Source organism: Sinohyriopsis cumingii, chromosome 9 (assembly GCF_028554795.1).
Source record: "Sinohyriopsis cumingii isolate HCF-2022 chromosome 9, ASM2855479v2, whole genome shotgun sequence".
Taxonomy (NCBI): Eukaryota; Metazoa; Mollusca; class Bivalvia; order Unionida; family Unionidae; genus Sinohyriopsis; species Sinohyriopsis cumingii.
The window spans coordinates 59,615,238-59,635,771 of record NC_142969.1 but is presented as its reverse complement, the minus strand read 5'-3'; the positions used below and the strand labels follow the sequence as shown (position 1 = coordinate 59,635,771).

General features: G+C 34.6%; 1 protein-coding gene across 6 annotated transcripts in view; it reads right to left on the bottom strand.

Annotated features, from left to right (window-relative positions):
* LOC149791897 (thrombospondin type-1 domain-containing protein 7B-like) overlaps positions 1 to 20,534 on the bottom strand; it is a 151,674-nt gene that overhangs the window by 115,631 nt on the left and 15,509 nt on the right. For 4 of the 6 annotated variants that reach the window (XM_089970409.1, XM_089970412.1, XM_089970411.1 and 1 more), the window contains exon 4: positions 5,060 to 5,242. In XM_089970409.1, coding sequence (XP_089826535.1) covers positions 5,060 to 5,242 — 183 coding nt within the window. Of the gene's footprint in view, positions 1 to 5,059; positions 5,243 to 16,429; positions 16,567 to 20,534 lie in introns of those variants that run through there. The other 2 variants (XM_089970415.1, XM_089970414.1) reach the window with 2 other exon arrangements.

The window sequence follows — 20,534 nt, the reverse complement described above, 5'->3', positions numbered from 1 at the left end:
CTTTAGTTGCAAGATACTTCTACAATTCAATGTGTTTGACCTTGTCAAACACTTTTTTAAAAAATCTACAAACAGCAAAACCTGCCCTTTCTTATATATATTTCTGTATGACAGAGAGTGAGCATGTTTTCAGCTTAGTGGCATATCCCCACAGAAACTCAGTTGTACTTCATCAATAATGTAATTGTTTTCAGTCCATTCCTAAAAAGGGTTGTTGAAATAAAGGTAAAGATCTACCCCTGAAATAATCAGGATCATCTAAAGCACCTTTCCATGTAGTGGAGATATCTTTTCAATCCTGATATACCCTTGAACATATTAAGATCATCCAAAGAGCCTTTCTATGTAGTGTATATATATTATCTTCCCCATGGAAAGGAAAAAAAACCTTGTTAAAAAGAGCTGCCAACAACTGTTTGATAATCAGCATAGTAAATTTGAAAAGTTAATTCTTATCCCATTTGGACCACAAGCCTTTCCAGATTTTTGTTCATGAATACTATATGCAATTCCTCTTCAGATATAGGTTCAATTAGAATATCACAATCTGCATACTTCTGATTCAAAAGAGGTTCCTCCTTATTACTATTTTCAAAAACTTTCTCAGAATATCATAGATTCCTAAAATAATTATACCACTCTGAGACAGATATGTTAGATCTGCTAAAATAAACCCTGTTAACACGGATCTAAGTATTTCCAAACTTTTTGTGGATTATCTTGCACAGAAACAAGAAACTTCTCTCTTTTTCTTGATATTTTTCTTTCCTTACTTTATACATTTGAATTTACTTTTTGTAACTTATACAACTCAAGATTCAATAGATCAATACTTAAGATTTTCTTTGAAGTGTTAGTCATGGCCTTCATGCTGTACTTAAATAATACATAGAGATATTTTTGTCTGGACTGTGCAAGCAAATCTTTCAGGTAAAAAGGTAATAAATTATGAAGGGATTTTTAACACTAATAGTACATATACAGCATGAAATTATTTTGTCAAGAGGAAATAGGCCAGTTTAAACACTGAAACATGCCAGATGACGGTGTCTTGGGACAAACATCTGAAATATTTATACCTGCATACTTTTTAAGTTTGATTATATGATTAATATTAGTTTGTACGAATGAGCCTCTTACTGTAAGCAACAGTAGTCCATAATAGGTAATATGTAATTTGAACAGAAAGCTTTTTCTTGCATTATTCGGTAGATCATTTTTCAGTCTTTGCAGTAATGTTAGCTGTGATGATTTCAAGTTAGCCTATCTTCAACATATACTCCAAGGTACTTAAGATGTGCTATAGTATACATATTAACAGAAAATATTTCTCTCTGTGTTGGTTTTAATAGCACTTTTAAGACATTACTGGCTATACCTGGCACAGGAAATGTGAGCTAAATGCCTTTTCCAAGGAAACACAGAAGCATCCAACCCAGGATGGCATTGGTGGGTTATGACCTTGATCACAAGTCAGATATACAACTGCATGAGTTACCATGACTCCCACAGAAAAATGAATGGGATTTTGATGGGTTCATCCTTTTTATCTCATAATAGCACTGCAGTGGTCATTTGGTATTGACATAGATTCCATTATTATAACTCCTTTCATGCTTATATTCTATTGTCTTGACACCTACTGATATGATTATGTTCTATTGTCTCAACACCTACTATTATTATTATATTCTACTGTCTTGACACCTACTGACATGATTATGTTCTACTGTCTTGACACCTACTAATGTGATTATGTTCTACTGTCTTGACACCTACTGATGTGATTATGTTCCACTGTCTCGACACCTACTGATGTGATTATGTTCTAGTGTCTTGATGCCTACTGATATCATTATGTTCTACTGTCTTGATGCCTACTGATATCATTATGTTCTACTCTCTTGACACCTACTGATATGATTATGTTCTACTGTCTCGACACCTACTGATATGATTATGTTCTACTGTCCTGACAACTGATGATATGATTATGTTCTATTGTCTTCACACCTACTGATAAAATTATGTTCTACTGTCCTGACACCTACTGATATGATTATGTTCTACTGTCATGACACTTACTGATATGATTATGTTCTACTGTCTTGACACCTACTGACATGATTATGTTCTATTGTCTTGATGCCTACTGATATGATTATGTTCTATTGTCTTGACACCTACTGATATGATTATGTTCTACTGTCTTGACACCTACTGACATGATTATGTTCTACTGTCCTGACACCTATTGATATAATTATGTTCTATTGTCTTGACACCTACTGATATGATTATGTTCTACTGTCTTGACACTTACTGATATGATTATGTTCTACTGTCTTGACACCTACTGACATGATTATGTTCTACTGTCCTGACACCTATTGATATAATTATGTTCTATTGTCTTGACACCTACTGATATGATGATGTTCTACTGTCTTGATGCCTACTGATATGATTATGTTCTATTGTCCTGATACCTACTGATATGATTATGTTCTACTGTCTTGATGCCTACAGATATGATTATTTTCATTTGTGCTGACACCTAGTGATATGATTATATTCTACTGTCTTGATGCCTACTGATATGATTATGTTCTACTGTCTTGATGCCTACTGATATGATTACGTTCTACTGTCTTGACACCTACTGATATGATTATGTTCCACTGTCTCGACACCTACTGATATGATTATGTTCTACTATCAACACACCTACTGATATGATTATGCTCTACTGTCTTGACACCTACTAATATGATTATGTTCTACTGTCTTGATGCCTACTGATATGATTATGTTCTACTGTCTTGATGCCTACTGATATGATTATGTTCTATTCTCTTGACACCTACTGATATGATTGTGTTCTACTGTCTCGACACCTACTGATATGATTACATTCTACTGTCCTGACACCAACAGATATGATTATGTTCTACTGTCTCGACACCTACAGGTATCATTATGTTCTATTGTCTTGACACCTACTAATATGATTATTTTCTACTGTCTTGACGCCTACTGATATGATTATGTTCTACTGTCTTGACACCTACTATTATGATTATGTTCTAAAGTCTCGACACCTACTGATATGATTATGTTCTACTGTCCTCACACCTACTGATATGATTATGTTCTACTTACTGTCTTGACACCTACTGATATGATTATGTTCTACTGTCCTCACACCTACTGATATGATTATGTTCTACTATCTTGATACCTACTGATATGATTATGTTCTACTGTCTTGATGCCTACTGATATGATTATGTTCTACTGTCTTGACACCTACTGATATGATTATGTTCTATTGTCTTGATGCCTACTGATATGATTATGTTCTACTGTCTTGACACCTACTGATATGATTATGTTCTACTGTCTTGATGCCTACTGATATGATTATGTTCTACTGTCTTGACACCTACTGATATGATTATGTTCTACTGTCTTGACACCTACTGATATGATTATGTTCTACTGTCTTGATGCCTACTGATATGATTATGTTCTACTGTCTTGACACCTACTGATATGATTATGTTCTACTGTCTTGATGCCTACTGATATGATTATGTTCTACTGTCTTGACACCTACTGATATGATTATGTTCTACTGTCTTGACACCTACTGATATGATTATGTTCTACTGTCTTGACACCTACTGATATGATTATGTTCTATTGTCTTGATGCCTTCTGATATGTATAAGACCATGCTGCAGCTGTTTTTGGATTGTGCTACAGCCTTGACCAATCTTTGAAGTGGTGTATCATCTGCATACATATCACTTTCTGTATTTAGTGGTAGGTCATTAATATGCAAAGTCCTGAGAACAGAGCCCCAAGGCACCATATTTAATTTACCAGAACCTTATAGGGTTCTTTCACTAAGTCTTTATCCTGGAAATATATCCTAGAAATATTTTCACTGAAATTGTAATTAAAGTTCTTTTCAATAAGTATGTTACATCGACAAAGTCAAATGCCTTCTGTACAGCGAAATAAACTGATCACATGGTGACCTTATCTAAATAATTAAGCCTTTTATCAATTATCATTACCAGTACAGTATCACACCAGTTGTTAGATTGAAATTCTGATTGGTATGTATGTTAGAGGTCACTTGTTTCTAAAGAAAAGTACTGTTTGTTATTGACTTGTATATTATATTTGCACTTGGTTTCAACAATTTAGGGTCTTCCTCTGTGCTTGTATTGAGTATGAAAGTTTTGAGTTAGTGCCATACTTTTAAGTCAGTTAACTCAATTAATTTAAGCCTATGTTCATGGTTTTAAGTTAGGAGATGACAAATTGTTTTAATTTTGTATAACCTGGTCCAGGGACATTTTCTAAGATCATCTAATCTTGTATGACTTGGTCTGGGTCATTTATTGAGATCTACTCTTGCATTACAGTCTGAGATCATTTTCTGAGATCATCTAATCTTGTATGACTTGGCCTGGGTCATTTATTGAGATCTACTCTTGCATGACTTAGTCTGAGATCATTTACTGAGATATTCTAATTTTGTATGACTTGGTCTGGGTCATTTATTGAGATGTTTAATTTCCAGAATTGTTTGTTTATATGTTCCACTATGTCCTTGGTATCATTGAGGATTTTACTGATATTTTTCATCTGATATGGAAAACCAGGATTATTTATGGAAAGCAATTGATCAATATATTTACAGACAGTTCTGGTGTCTTTGCTTTAGTTTATGGCTTCTGTAAAATAGGTTTATTTTGATTTCCAGATAATGGTTCTCAGCAGTTTTGTTACTCTAAAATCAGTAATTCTTTCATCCCTTTGTTTATTATATTAATCTCATAGTATTCTAGCCCTTTGTTTATAATATTAATCTCACAGTTTTCTAGCAGTTTAAATTTATTAATTGTATATAAAGATTAATATTATATGCAGGAGAAATCTTTAGTCAACAATATTCATGAGATGATTTCATAACACTAATGTAATATACATTAACATAATGTTGTAAGACTTTTTCTGTTCTGTTCATCCTAATGATGCAAACCTGTTCCTTCATTTGTTCTACGCCTTCGAACATAAAGTTCACAGTCTGTCACTTTACACTCACTCCACATTGTCCACTGTGACACTGTACAGTCTAGGTTGCATTGGGCACTGCACACTTGTGAGGTCAAAGGTCGTTCAATAGGGCACTTGTATTCTGGAACTGGCTTGAGGTGACCATCAACTGAGAAACATTATGATCCCCAAATTAGTTTCATCACTTGTAAGAATGATGGAAGAGAAATGTATTGAATAGGTCAATTTATATCAATTGACTACTATTCAGTTTAACTTCTCAAGTTTAAAAAAAAGACAAATACAAATCATAATGCATCTCCTTCATTAAGGCCAAGTATATAAATCATGTTTCTTTCCAAAATATTAGCACTGTAAAATTGCAAGTCCCATTCTTATATTCTTAAATTTCTGAGAGTTGTATATTCTCCCTACTGCAGCAAAGAGAAACCCTGAACCTACATAATTCTCCTTCACTAAAAAAATATGATTGAGCGCAAACAGTGTTAAGTATTGAGAGACAATCAGTCTGTCATATTTACTTAAGTTCAGCTCCTCATTTTAAAAAAAAGAAAACAATGAAAACTTTCATGTGGTCCTTTTGACTTGTCCAGGGACCTATAACAAGGGACCCCAGACTCATAAAATTATTACCACAGTACCAGTTTAAATTCTGGAAAGCACATTTCCTATGCTAAATGGTTTTTGTGCAATTTTGCTACAAAAGTATGATCAGTTGATGAACATGCATACAAATGAACCATTAAGACTGTATTTGCCCATCTATAGTTTATAAACATGCATACAAATTAATCTTTAAGATTGTATTTGCCCTTCTTCAATGGCTCTTCTTACATTATTATGCAGACAAGCTAGCCATGGATATACAGGGACAAATTTATCAGGCTAATTAAAATCCTCGCTGCTTAGAGAATTCAAATAATGACATTATAAGAACAAATATGCTTTATTTCAAATACTCATAATTGTACCTCAGTCTCAATTGTATCCATGATAACTTTTTACAGTTATAAACCACTAAAGGTTTGCTCATTTCATATTTCTTTAAAATGATAAATTCCTTATTATATATGGATCTTATTATATGTAGATCTTATCATATGTGTGGATCTTATTATATGTGGATCTTTTTATATATGGATCTTATTATATGTGGATCTTATTATATGTGTGGATCTTATATGTGTGGATCTTATTATATATGGATATTATTATATGTGGATCTTATTATATATGCATCTTATTATATATGGATCTTATTAAATGTGGATCTTATTATATGTGTGGATCTTATTATATGTGGATCTTATTATTTATGGATCTTATTATATGTGTGGATCTTATTATATGTGTGGATCTTATTATAAGTGGATCTTATTATAAGTGAATCTTTAACCTAAAGCATTTTAACTCATTTCATAATATAAAGTTTTGTAAGAAAGATGTGTTTACTGCAGTCTTACACCAAGGGGTCATTCTAGACTATGACCTTATGCCAAAGACCTTTATTTGTAATCCTTGGCACAAGAATGTTCCCTCCATGGCACCTGTAGCACACATAACAAACACCTAAGAAAATAATGATAACAAATTATTTCTGCTGATTTTCGACTGAACTGACACATCCCAATCTAACTGAATAGAGTTTGCTCATTGCCAAAGAAGCATGAGATGATTAATTTCACTGGCTGACAGAAATGCAGACCAAAAATGTCCAACATAAATTCTCAAGGAGAATGTTTACGTGAGAAATTCAAATCCCTGTGCAAAAGGTTCAAAACAGGAGAACCTGTTAATAATGTTCACGTGCCCTCACATCTTGGATTTTGTAATTTCAGCAATAAATATACACTTTTATATCATATATACTTTGAATCAGTCATTGTTGCTGAGGTAGTCTATAACATGGTTCGCTACAATTTCCTTGTCAACTAAAATAACAGTGACCTGAACAGTGGACATGGTTACTTTGGCAGACAAGGAAACAATAGTAGCCATCTCTACAGTGACCGATTCAAAGCAAGTAATACTATAAAGGTGAATATTTATTGCAGATATGAATAAATACATGATGCAAGAGACTGGAATAATGAGGTGTTTCAATTTTTTAAACAAAATGGTAATAGTAATCCCACTTTTTGACATGGCAGGAGCATACAGCTCTACTTTTTCTCCTTCTGGAATGAAAAGTTGCAAGTGTATGTATACTCTGGACTAATATTGGTTAGATGCACAATACTTGCTGCTACATAATTTGAACAAGATTTTACTTTCTTTGTTAAAGAAATCTGCATCATATGTTTGAAATGCTTTTTAGAAAAGCATATCTGGATTAATGGATGAATTTAATTTAACCTCAATTACTGAATTCAGATAGACTTCTTACAGAAGGAACAAGTGTATTTAATGTGCTTTCTTTCGAATAACTTTTCAAATCCCTCATTTACGTCTACACATTCACACACAACCTTTTTCACATCAACACATATTCATATCATTAAATAACAGAAGTCTTCTGGACATTTCTTCTTGCAAACTCTGCTTAGGTTTCATATAGTATATATGCATGCTGTAACAGTATTCTGAAACAGTAATAGTAGGTGTAAATGATGTATATATTTTCAGAGCACCCATGGGCATAGTTCTTTAGCCCCTACTTTGCAGCTTTTGTGTTACCCACCTCCCTCCTCCACTCCTAAATATAAGTTTTGTCAAGAATTACCCCAATATACAGTATGGTGAGGTGAAATACTAAGAAAATTTTAGCTATAGAAAAGCACCATCTGGTACTCTTTTCACTTGGCACTCTGAGGCAATCGCCCCCTTATTGTTGTAGGGTTTAACACCATTTTTCAGCACACGATAGGCTATACATGGTGGCCAGTATTCAGTATTAATGGTGGAGGAAGAACCCAGGAAAACCCCGGAATGAATCACCGACCTACAAGAAGCTACTGGCAAGCTTTCTCACATACCCACATTGGCTGAATCCTAGACTCGAACCCACACAGACAGAGGTGAGATGGCAGTGATCCTTACCAGAGAGCACTTTAGACCACTCGGCCACTCGGGGCCCCTATATATATATATAGATGTACAAGATGTATAAATATTACATTAAATGGAAACAAGGCTTGCTGAGTTTCCTTTTAATGAAAACTTTTTACAAATAGTGGTATATCATTGATTCAGCATTCATACTACATATATTTTGTTTATATCACATACGAATACACATAATTGCCCTTTGAATGGAGTTAAGACTGACAACAGGCAACTGTGTATTGACCACGTGAATGAACTCCTCACAACCCTGCCAAGTGTGTATGCTACAAAATATAGTTCTATGTCTTTTGTGGCTATTCACAATCACCTTTGTAAATTGACAAGTTGATTGTTTTCTTTTTAGAGTTTCTCTTTTCATTCACATTGAATAAATCAATTTAAGACACACTTTTGATTTAAACATGAGTGATGTTTCAATGAAGAAAGTAGAGCACTACAAACACATTGTTAGCTTCTTCAGTGAACACATCAAACGCTCAGCCATTCATGTACCGACTCATGGAAGTTAGTTTGGAATAGAAATTAAGCAAAATGTCAAACCAAAAAGTCTAAAGTAATTAAAACATTTTAATTTGTTTATAGCTGATCTAAGTCATTATTCTGCTTTGCATTACTACTGATCATAAAATTGTTTTTCTCTCTTCTCTCTCAATCTGTCTCTTCCTTTTCCTTTTTTTCAGTGTGACTTAACTTCTACCATCATTTATAGGTCCAGAGGGGTGGCCTTTGGACATTTTCATATATAATTAATAATAAGCATTACAATAGGTTTAAGAAACAACAACAACGCATTAAATACATTACAGTATGTATTCCTCTTAACAAACAAATTTACCATATAGTGTTGACAGTCTACTGCAACTATGTATCTTTGATTATATAATCATTGTAGACAAATCACAAGAAAAGTGTATACATACCATTACAATGAACTATATTCTTTTAGGTTACTTGGTGTAAATTCAGTTTTAAGGTTTTTATCCAGCCCAAATTCTTTTTCTCTCTCACTCCAGATTTCTGTATATTTTGTCCCTTATGCATAAGAAGGGAGTGAGAAACAGAAAGCAAACAGGATTGTGATGAAATTGTGTACCATGTTAAATTCATTTAGAAAATGAGAATTATTAATACATTTTATCATTATTTTCATATGTCGCTAATGATTAATCAGTGGAAATTCATCATTGATCTAAAAGCCTAGAATTTATAGCATGCAGAATGTTTATATATGTGTATTACTGCACCACAGGTGGCTCACAATATGATATACCAATAGTATTGGTATATCAAGTTGCTTTATACCAACACTTTAAACTTTAAATGCCTTGGTTTTTTTTAATGTATGTGGTATATATATATATATATATATATATATATATATATATATATATATATATATATATATATATATATATATATATATAATCAGATTTTGTTCTAGTTTTTGATTAAATATCAGAAAGGTAAATAACGAAACCATCCAATGGGGAATTCTAAAAAAAAAATCAGTCTGTTTTTCTTTGATATATAATTTTTGGACTTATAGAATTCCTCTGTAAGTTAAAATTTTTGAACTTCTTTTAACTTCTTGGTCCCCTTAAATTAAATGGACAGTAATTACTCAGTTTTCTTGAGCAATATTGGTTGCTTTTACTAACATTCTGATGTAACTGTTTTCAGCAGTATTTGAAACTATATTTAAAAATTTATGAGAACTTAAAGTTGATTTATAGTAATAAGGAAATATGAAAGTGAACGCAGCATGTCCATTTTATTTCTCACAACAGGCATATGTAGGATCAGTAGTTGTAATCAGTACCGTAATGGCAGTCACATTAGGTTACATGTAACAGATAGAGGGAGGTAAATATGAAGAACTGTCCACTTGTTAGGTCAATACATTTTGGTATTTATGTCTGTACAGTAAATATGGAGTATTATGAAAAGCCTCAGTAACCCTTGTACTCTCTAGTGATTGAGAAGGAATTAAAATCAAAGCCATTTGTACACAATCCATTCAGCAAAAGGCCCCCTAATTATCACACAAAAAAAAAAACTGAAAGTGATGCTATGCAAAAATATTTATTTTTATTATTTACATTACTGGTGCACAAGCATTTTGTGACAACAATCTGCTGCTACTGCAATTTGGAATTTGTTTTGCTTTGGAAGCCTCATATATATATATATATATATATATATATATATATATATATATATATATATATGTGTGTGTGTGTGTGTGAGGGAGAAAATGTAGCTAAAAGTAAGTAGATACAATATATTAGGAAAGCAAAATAATTTATTTTTCTCACTTTCTAGTCAAAGATCTGAGTGTTACATATATTTAGCATATGAACTGGCTCTACATACAAAAACACCTGCCATTGATGGAGTGTGATTTAACAGTTCACAAATATATTGAATATAACAAAATTATCCCATCTCATTATTCAATCTGGAGTACATGTATTTCCCATTGACAAAAAAATTAACAACTGAGTGCAATGTCCAGTAAATTCTTACTGAATTATTATACACATTAATGAAAACAACCACATTTTTTAACAGTTCACCAATAAAACAGAATTAAAATTTGTCCACTTTGACAAATGGCTTCATGAGCCACCATATTTTCCATAGTTTTCTCTAAATGAATTTATTTTGATGGGCAATCAAACTAAATCCAATATCTGATCAAGACTTAATCCAGTCAAATCATAATCAATTTTCACTTTCTCTAACTAATGCAAACATAAAAATAATCTCAAAACAACCTACCTTTGATTCAGTTATGCACACCTAAGCATGATATTACTGACCTGTTAACCCTGACCAGTTCATATTGATTTTACGATAGTGTGATATTATTGGCTGTCTAGCTAATGTCATCACTGGCACATACAGTAAATTTGTTAAGGACAGTATGTGCCCAGTAGGAAATTATCCCAGAGGTGAATCAAAGGTACAAAGGTAATTAAGAATGACATTACAGTCCAAATCAATGTGCATTATAAAATGCACAGGCTAGAATCTCTATGTGTCAGAAGTGGGTCGCATTTAAATTCCGTGTGCCAAAACCCATGGTTCAGTTCTACTGAGTAGAGGTATTCCATATTTCACACACACAGAACATTCTGAAAGACTATTTCCTAAAGTGCCTATACACAGTAATATAAAATTCAACTAGTTCTAAAGTTTAGTTCTCGGCACATATCAAAGATACCTCCTCAGAAACAAGTGATCCTTAGAAACATTCATATTGGATAATAGTATAGTAGAACAATATATTCTGACACAGATAATAAAATTAGTCAAAGAAGTTTGGCTGATATCAAGGAAGATCCCTTCCATCCATGCACCAAACTGTCTGGATCTAACAGCTGTTCAATTGTCCATATAATCCAATTCAAATGCATTTTCCAGCAAACTCTGTACCAGACTTATAAATGTAACACTAGTTTTGGAAAGTTTATCCATCCTCTGTGGTCTGACACTGGCATTCCTGCAGTTTGGAAGACTTTTAAGTTGTACATTTGATACAATTTTAGTCTAGGAAGCAGTGGATAGTTTCATAACTTGGCAAGTATCGAATTTCTTATCAATAGGGTATCATGTTACTTTTTCATTGTTTAATAATTAAAGATCTGGATATATTTGTGAATTAGATGTTTTGCGCTTCTGTTGTTCTAGCAGATAATGTGAGCCATGTACACCTCCCATAGTTAATTCACTGTATCTCGACAGTGAAATAGCAACAATTGGCTAGGAAGCCACTCATAACAGTAGACATACTGGGTTCAAGACAAGTAGATTACTGGTATCTCAAAAATGGCCTGGATGCAAACTTTTAAACTGAACTAAGATGTCTGGTAGACAATGCTTTTCAAAAGTATCACATTGAGAAAAGGTTTGCATATTTGCTTTGGGCATCTTTGAGTGTCAAAAATAACCTTCAGACATGAAAAATGCATGTGTGAATTGGGGGCTAGGGTGCATAAACTTTATTTACCATAAGCTTCCATTGACGTGTCAGATGAAATGAATGAGACTTATGTTTGGATTTGTTGTTGTTATCCAAAAGTTTGGACCTTTTGACCTCACAGATTTGGTACAGGCTTTGCATAATATTTCACAAAGTTGGTATTGCAGCATAGGGATAAAAGCATCCAACACTATGTGGCTGCAGTGTGATTATATGGGATGTATGATGAGGCAGCACAAAGTAGATCATTTTGTGTTCTTGGACCCATTTGGTGGCCTGTAGGGTCACATGTACATGGGATATACTATGTCCATCAATAATAAGTAAGATTTCATCATCTTTATTCATGCCTGCTTGAACAGCCTTGAATTTGCTTCATTTGCTGGAAATTACGTCAATTTGTATATGGGCAGGTCGAAGGTTAGTTTTATCCACTCTGTGTACAAGATGTGACTTGGACTTGAGGTCAGATTCCCAAAAAATGTTATCAGGACGAATAAAGTACTGGCTTTTGTTCAATAAACAGCTATTGTTGTTGTCAGTGATCTTGGTTTCACCACACTAAGTCAACTGCTCCATCTTTTGTGTATAAATCTGTAGTGCCAATTATTGCTTAGTTTCACATCTTTTGATCTTCTTTCAAGACTCAGTGCTGGTTCACATATAAACCTGTGACAGATGCATGCCATAGCCAGGCTTAGTCTTTCAATATCTTGTAAAAGAAGCTCCAACTCTTTTCTTGCAAATTATGTTTCTTTCCCATTTAAGCATCTTGGCTGATCCTGTCTCATATGGTGTGAGAGGGAAATCAAAATCTCCTTGCCACATTTAGGGCTGGATCAGGTCAAGCTTTCAAAATTTCAAAAGGGCTCAGATTTTCCTTGAATGAGCACCAAAGCAAAAGTCTGTCTCTATTTACTCAAAGTGTACATAATGCCCAAGAAACATGCACAAAAATAAAATGATGGTCAAATTTCAAGTGACAACCTGGAAAGACACACACACACACACATGCCTTCTTTTACCTTTTACCTTTTATGTTAAATCATGTTGTAACATGTGTACATTAATAACCTTTCAATAGCATCATAATGATACTTATCTTCCTAAACCTTTAAATACATTTTTAATGTTCTTGGATGTAAATAATACTAATGGTTATAGTTATGAATGCGGCATATTGTGCATTCAGCATTACTTTTAGAATGGTTTCATGAAATGTTAATTTTCCTGCTTTTGTTGCACATTTATTGCCTGCAGATTTTTATGTTACACATTGTAAACACCACTGTGTCAAATTTAAGAATGTATTTCCATTTCTTGGTGATGAAGTTCATGTCAAAGAAAAAACAGCATGACTCAATAAGAACCAACTATTACAGTTAGTCTGATTTCCTCTTACCCTCCCCATCTCAATTTTTATATTTGGACATTTAATATGTTGGGGGTATAGGGACAAAGCCCATTGGAAAGAACAATGCCCAAAAATCTGTCATTATCACAGCAACTTTGAAAAAGCCAGATTAATCAAGCATAGAGCACATGTCAAGGTGGTAGTCACATGATACCACAAAACCATCGATGACACATGCTCTCTGCTTGATGAATCTGACTTTCTCCAAGTTGCTGCCACAGCAACAGGTTTCTTATTGTTGTTCTCTGAATGAATATGTTGATAATTATGTTACCTTTAGTTCTTTTATATAGTGTATGTGACTTTCATTTAATATTTTTGAATTTCATACAACAACATTGGAATTGGGTTTTCTGTTTATATTATGTGACTATTGGACTTATTATGTCATGGACATTGTAGCAAGAGTTGTGTACTGGCAGTCATTTGAGTAGAAATGCAAAATGAGAGGTCAAATTTCATTAACACTGTAATTTCGTCTTTTCTGTTAGCAGATTAAAGGCATAACAAGTATACTACTAGCAATTTCTCAGAAAATAAATCATTTTCCTATTGATTTTGTGCAGGTATGACTTGATCTAACATCTTTCAAGTTTGACAGGTCTGCTGGTAAGTGGCTACCCAACTTTTCGATAGGCATCTGACTCTGACCCTATACCAGAATATATGTATCCAAATATGAAGAATGGTGTGGGAAGGGCCAGTGGAAACTTAGACTATGTTATAGTCATGGGGAGCAAAATGAGCTTAAGGATAAAAATGCAATAACCTGATTGAAAACAAATCATATCATGTGACAGAATTATCTCAGATTACTTCTATAATGACCCGTTCTGACCCTGGACCCTGTCTATCATACTATAAAAGAGACAAGGTAAGTAACTTCCTAATTACTTTTTTCCACACCTGACTTTAGTCTTACAATGTAAGATGTCTACCCTGATATTTATGTTTTTCGCTTCACATTGAACTGCCTAAGTAACCATGTTGTATAAGTATAGCATGTTCCCTAGTCAGCTGACAGGTGAATGAGGCCAAATTTTCAGGAATATCTCACACATTTGGCAGCCCATATTGATGTTTTTCCATAAAATAAAGTCATATTGCTTTCACTGAACTTTACTTACTCTGATGTCTTTTTACTAATAAATTCAAATGCTGACTTAAGCAAATGTAATTTCAAATTCTGTTGACCTATATTTCAGCTGGCTGAAATGCATTGTAGCCACAAATGCCAAAACTGGTTAAAAAGATGACAAGGATCTTTAATGAAATTAAGGTTATCTAGCACTCTCTTCAGTCTTAGTATATTTCTACCAGTTTCATTGAAGAAACATAGTACAACTCAGGCATTCACAGATTCCATTGCATTCCAGACAGCTGATAATTATCTAGTGGCACTCTACAGATATTATGAATTTCTTAGAGAGTGACATGTGTTACTGTGTATGGTGGAGTTGTCTGCAGCTGCAACATGAACAGTGGAGAGAATATTGGCATACCTATATGTTACTTTCAAGTACTGTAGCAGAAATTTCTTTGGATGTTGAACTTGTGGAAATTGTATCTGATCTAAGCACACAACATAACAAATTGACAGCTCCCATTTGTTCAAAAAATCAGTGTGAGTTACTCTAAACTACACTATATTTAGCAGCTATTAAATTAAGGAAAATGAATTTTGCTAGACTAGACAATACCAGCTTCTGGAATTGCAATGAATAAATTACCAAATATATAGGGGCCCCGAGTGGACGAGTGGTCTAAAGCGCTCTTCGTTACGGATCACTGCCATCTCACCTCTCTGTCTGCGGCGGTTCGAGTCTAGGATTCAGCCAATGTGGGCATGTGAGAAAGCTTGCCAGTAGCTTCTCGTGGGTCGGTGGTTCTTTCCGGGGTTTTCTCGGGTTCTTCCTCCACCATTAATACTGGCCGCCATGTATAGCCTATCGTGTGCTGAAAAATGGCGTTAAACCCCACAACAACAACAATAACAACCAAATATATAAAATGTAATTTTTTTAAAAGTTATCGGCTCTTGCTTTTCTTTACAATTTAAATCTTAAATCCATAGAGTGAAAATGACCAAGCGGAGCTAGCAGTTTTATGATAGATGCACATCTGAACTAAGGCCAAGCCGGGAATTAAAAGTTCTTAAAACAGTACCTAAGATACTCAAGGTCTATTTTAAATAGCCAGTATAACCAGTGAGGAAAACCTGCGAAATTCTTTTTTCAGCGCTATTTTTACATTGGTTACGTATAACGTGCCGGGATGAGTTAACTTACTGTTCTTGCTTGCATGGGTGACCTTCATGCATTATGTAATTCAGGGTTCTTACAATTATTCTTCCATACTGCAGCATTATATTTGTAAAATGATCTCCAATATTTTTAAAAAGTACTCATTTTAAATTAATAAATTGTTCTTTTAAAATTTAACACTAATTTTCTTTAACCAAAATATATTCATTCCCGATTATTGAATGCTCTGCACTAAAAAATGACACCCATTGCTGAATGCTTACATTACCAGCCTGACTTGTACTATATATAGTACAAGTCAGACAGGTCATGTAGCCATTCAGCACCAACTATTTCAGTAATGGGTGTCATTTTTTAGAATTTGATTCCACTTACCTTTAAGTGGCAAGCATTCACTTCATTTGGATTCGTATACATCCATATTCCTTAGGAAGGTCATTATTTAGACACCCCAAGAGATGTATGTGGCAAAATCAATGTTAAAATACGTAGACATTTTGGATGAAATGAACCTTAATGTGTGATCCAGTACAGTCCAGACTGAATGTCGTGTGCTGCAATGTTACAATGAAAGCTATGTAAATTGATAAACAAATTCGAACTAACCTCGATTGTGACGATTCCACTCGACGTGCTCTTATTTTGATTCAAGTCTAGTATATGGCCATCATTGTAAAATCCAAAGCGATATATAATTTTCATCTGGAAGTTTCTTGGTGCAGCTGATCATTCAATAATCAGGATTAAATAGACTTTGGTTAAAGAAAATTAGTATTACATTTTAAAAGAACAATTAATATTAAATTTAAAATGAAAAAATGTGCATTACATACCCATGTGACTTGAAATCTTTCAATAGATGTCACTTAAACACTTGTGTGTTCATTAGTACTTTCAGGACTGGACTACTGTAACTCAGTTCTGTCTGGTTCATCTCAATATCTGCTCCAGAAACTTCAAAAAGTTCAAAACACAGCTGCTTGGATAATAAATAGAGTACCATGATCAGAGCACACCTCCCCGCTGCTCTGTACCCTACACTGGCTATCCATGCGATCCAGAATCAAACACAAAATTTGTTCTCTGTGCTACGTTTCACTGTCGGACTCTAGTCTAACATACCTATCCGACCTCACCCATGTGTACACACCAGCAAGATACTTACGCTCCTCTTCTGACAATCGTATACTTATTATTCCCACTATGAAAACAAAGTCATATGGACAGTGTTCTTTTGCATACCAGGGCCCAGCAACATGGAATGAATTGCCCACTGAACTTAGACACAAAGACACAGTGATCACATTCAAGAGTGCTCTCAAAACTCACTTATTTCGACTTAAGAACAAACTTAAAGACCTAATAATGTTTCCTACCTTAAATATTCTCAGCATGTTTTTTAATGTTTTCTAATTTCATGGTGTTTGTTTTTGTAATCATATCATTATATGTTTTTTTATCTTATAGGTGTTGTCTAACGTTGTAAAGCGCTTAGAGCTTCTAAAGATTAGGCACTATACAAAGTCCTCATTATTATTATTATTAGTAGTAGTAGTAGTAGTAGCAGTAGTAGTATTAGTATTTATATCCAAATACACGGAGAGAAAAAAAACTAAATACACACTGAAATACGCATGTATTACATGATATCGGTGAACACAGGGGGATTATGATTTATTTGTCTCTGAATAGTAATACAGAGCAAAATAAAATATGATTGTAACGATTTTATTGCAAAAATATTGACTCTTTTCGTAGTAAGAGCACTCGTCCATCGGTTGTACTTGTTGAACAATAACGGCTGATCGTTCCGGAACGGAACGGAGGTGGTATGATAATGACTGATCGTTCTGTATCTGAAGTAATCTCGAATGTACGGTGCAAGTCGGTTTGATTCGTATTATTCAAAAGTTAAAGTAAATATATAATATAATATCAGCGAATACTTTTAATTCTCTTCACTTGATATTCTGTGTATATATTACTATGAGGCTCTGTTTTCATATCTCTGTCGAAACAAGCACGACCTAGTCAAGCCATCACATGAATTTAGTCATAGGAGTCGGACGATTTATCAATTAAGTACGATGAAATCTCTGACAACACGAAATCACCTTATCAGTAGGCCTACTATAAACTTAACACAAGGAGTGGAAGCGTGACCCAAACCATCCGCTCGATTCAACTTTTGTCACACGTCTTTTATCGCTTCAGAATCGCATAAAGACCGAAAAGGTACACATATCCATTCAAAATACAGTAACGAACGCATAGCTCTCGGACAGCCATCGCATGAATCTAATATGGCAAATTAACCTTTATTTTGACCATTACAGTCACAAAGTATTTGTACAGGACTCCATCAGGCGGAAGTAGCTGATTCTGCCACGGGATGAATAGCATTTTGAATGTTTTGAATGTAATCTAACGAGGAAACACCATGGACTTTAATTTACGTTTCGTTAAAGTTTATTTCCTAATTTTAAATGTTTGGCGTGCTTTGTGGTACCATCTAACGTTTTAGTTTTGGGTCACGTGATTCAGCGTGTGTACGTATATATATATATATATATATATATATATATATATATATATATATATATATATAGACCAACTGCGGCTATAACGGTGGTGTGTTAAGAAGCGATATAGTGAGAAGACGTCCTTTGCAAGTGTAGCAGTATAATCACCCTGCCAGAGTAAGCACATTTTGTTGTATTTCGTTCGACAGGAGAAAGCCAGGCCAGGGATTCGGAAAAGAGTAGGGACATTGTCTTTCGTCGAGCAAAAGCCCGGCGTTACAAGGCTCATCCAAGAAACGCAGAGGTCTTGAAGTAATACACGTTTTAACTGAGGATTTATCTTTCATAATTTCGCACTGTCGACTATCTCTGTCGATCTCGATCGGATAACGACGCGACTCTGCGACACAGTCGGCGAATCGGCGACAGCCCTGTGACCAAGTCGGTGACCAGAAGAAGACCCAGTCGGCGACTGCGACCAAGACTGCGACAGGTCGTCGACCCTACGACACAGTCAGAGACTTGACCAAGTCTGTAACTATAGGAAGACCAGTCTGCGACAAGTCTGCAACCTAATAGGCGACAGCGACCAGTCGGCGGCTCTGCGACCAAGTCAGTGACCAGAGGAAGACCAGTCAGCGACCCTGCGACAAGTCTGGGACCCAGTTGGCGACAAGAAGCCAGGAATAAGACGGCATCCCGCTGAGGTAGAAATCTGTCACACTCTGCAGTGCCAGTCCTCAGACAGATTCAGCGGGGTATCACTCCAAATACAAGACCTATCCTAAAGAATCCGAGATAGCGAGACTCAGTGTAGGCGAGGGAGTATTCTGCAACAGTAATTTCACAAAATAAAATGTTTAACTTGTATTTTATTTCAGATTGTATCATATGATAAGTTTATATAAATTTACTGAACAGAAATATCTAGTTAAAGTTAGGATAGTAGAAATTACATTTGATGACGTCTTCACACTTCCAATATTGAAGCCGAGACGAATGCTGGATTAGGTAGTACTCAGGTGGTGCTCAGCAGTTTGGTATTTTGCATAGAGTATGCATTTTAAAAAGAATTTCCTCGGGTGTCGTCACTGGTCATAATGGCTATTTAAAAAGGACATTGTATATCTTAGGTATTATTCAAGTACCCTTTAATTCCCTTTATGCTGGTATATGACTGACGGGTGTAATATGGGTTATAGATTATACATCGCCAACCCTTACGATTTTTCCTTTAGTCTTACGAAACGTACTCTTAAAACACGGACTACAGAAAAATGGTTCTTGCCGAAAAATCCGGAAAATTTGTTCATACGTCTTTGGTTTGGACCCGGGTTTCATATCAGAATTAGTAAAATCGTTCAGGGAACCTATCTTTACAGAAGCACCTAAGACGCGTTGAACTGCACCTAACTGTGCATACGAAGCGTCTGCACGATCAAAAGTTTGATTATTATTCAAAATATTAAATGGCGTCCAGCAAGCGATGCATGTTTTGAGACGAAAGGAAAAATAAGCTTCTTTAAAAGTGTTAACAATCAACACAAAATAATAAAAAGGAATATTCAGATTCTTGTGAATAAAAGCTGGTAGACACACAGTTACGTTTATTGGACATCGCGTGCCAATATGAGTATGACTCGTCGTGGAAGATATGATTGCCATCGTCATGTGAAATGGAAAAAGAATTTCTAAGAATTACGTCAAGCTGAGAGATAGCAACAAGCCATTGAACTGCATAGTGCTTGGAACTAAAGTTTCTGCAACTGTATTAGTGGTTATTAAAGTCACCGCGTACTTTACAAACTTTTCAGTTGAACCTAATGTTTATCTTCGCTGCATGTTTCGAATACCGAACTTTTAATTACGTTTTCCAGCTTTACAACAACAGTTTATGATATTTTGTTACACCCTACTGAAAACTGGTCAAACTTACGGGGTAAAAAAATCAACTGCCTTACTGAGACAGACGCGTCAGGGTTGGCAGGTCTGTATACAGATTAGCCTTACTTTAAATGTACACCTGTGAAAAAACTGCTAGCTCCGCTTGGACATTTTCACTTCCTGGACTTCAGAGGTAAATTGTATTTATAAAAAAAACATGAACTGATAACATTTTTACATTTTACAGATTTGGTAATTCATTCATTGCATTTTCAGAAGCTGTAATTGTCTAGTCTGGCAAAATT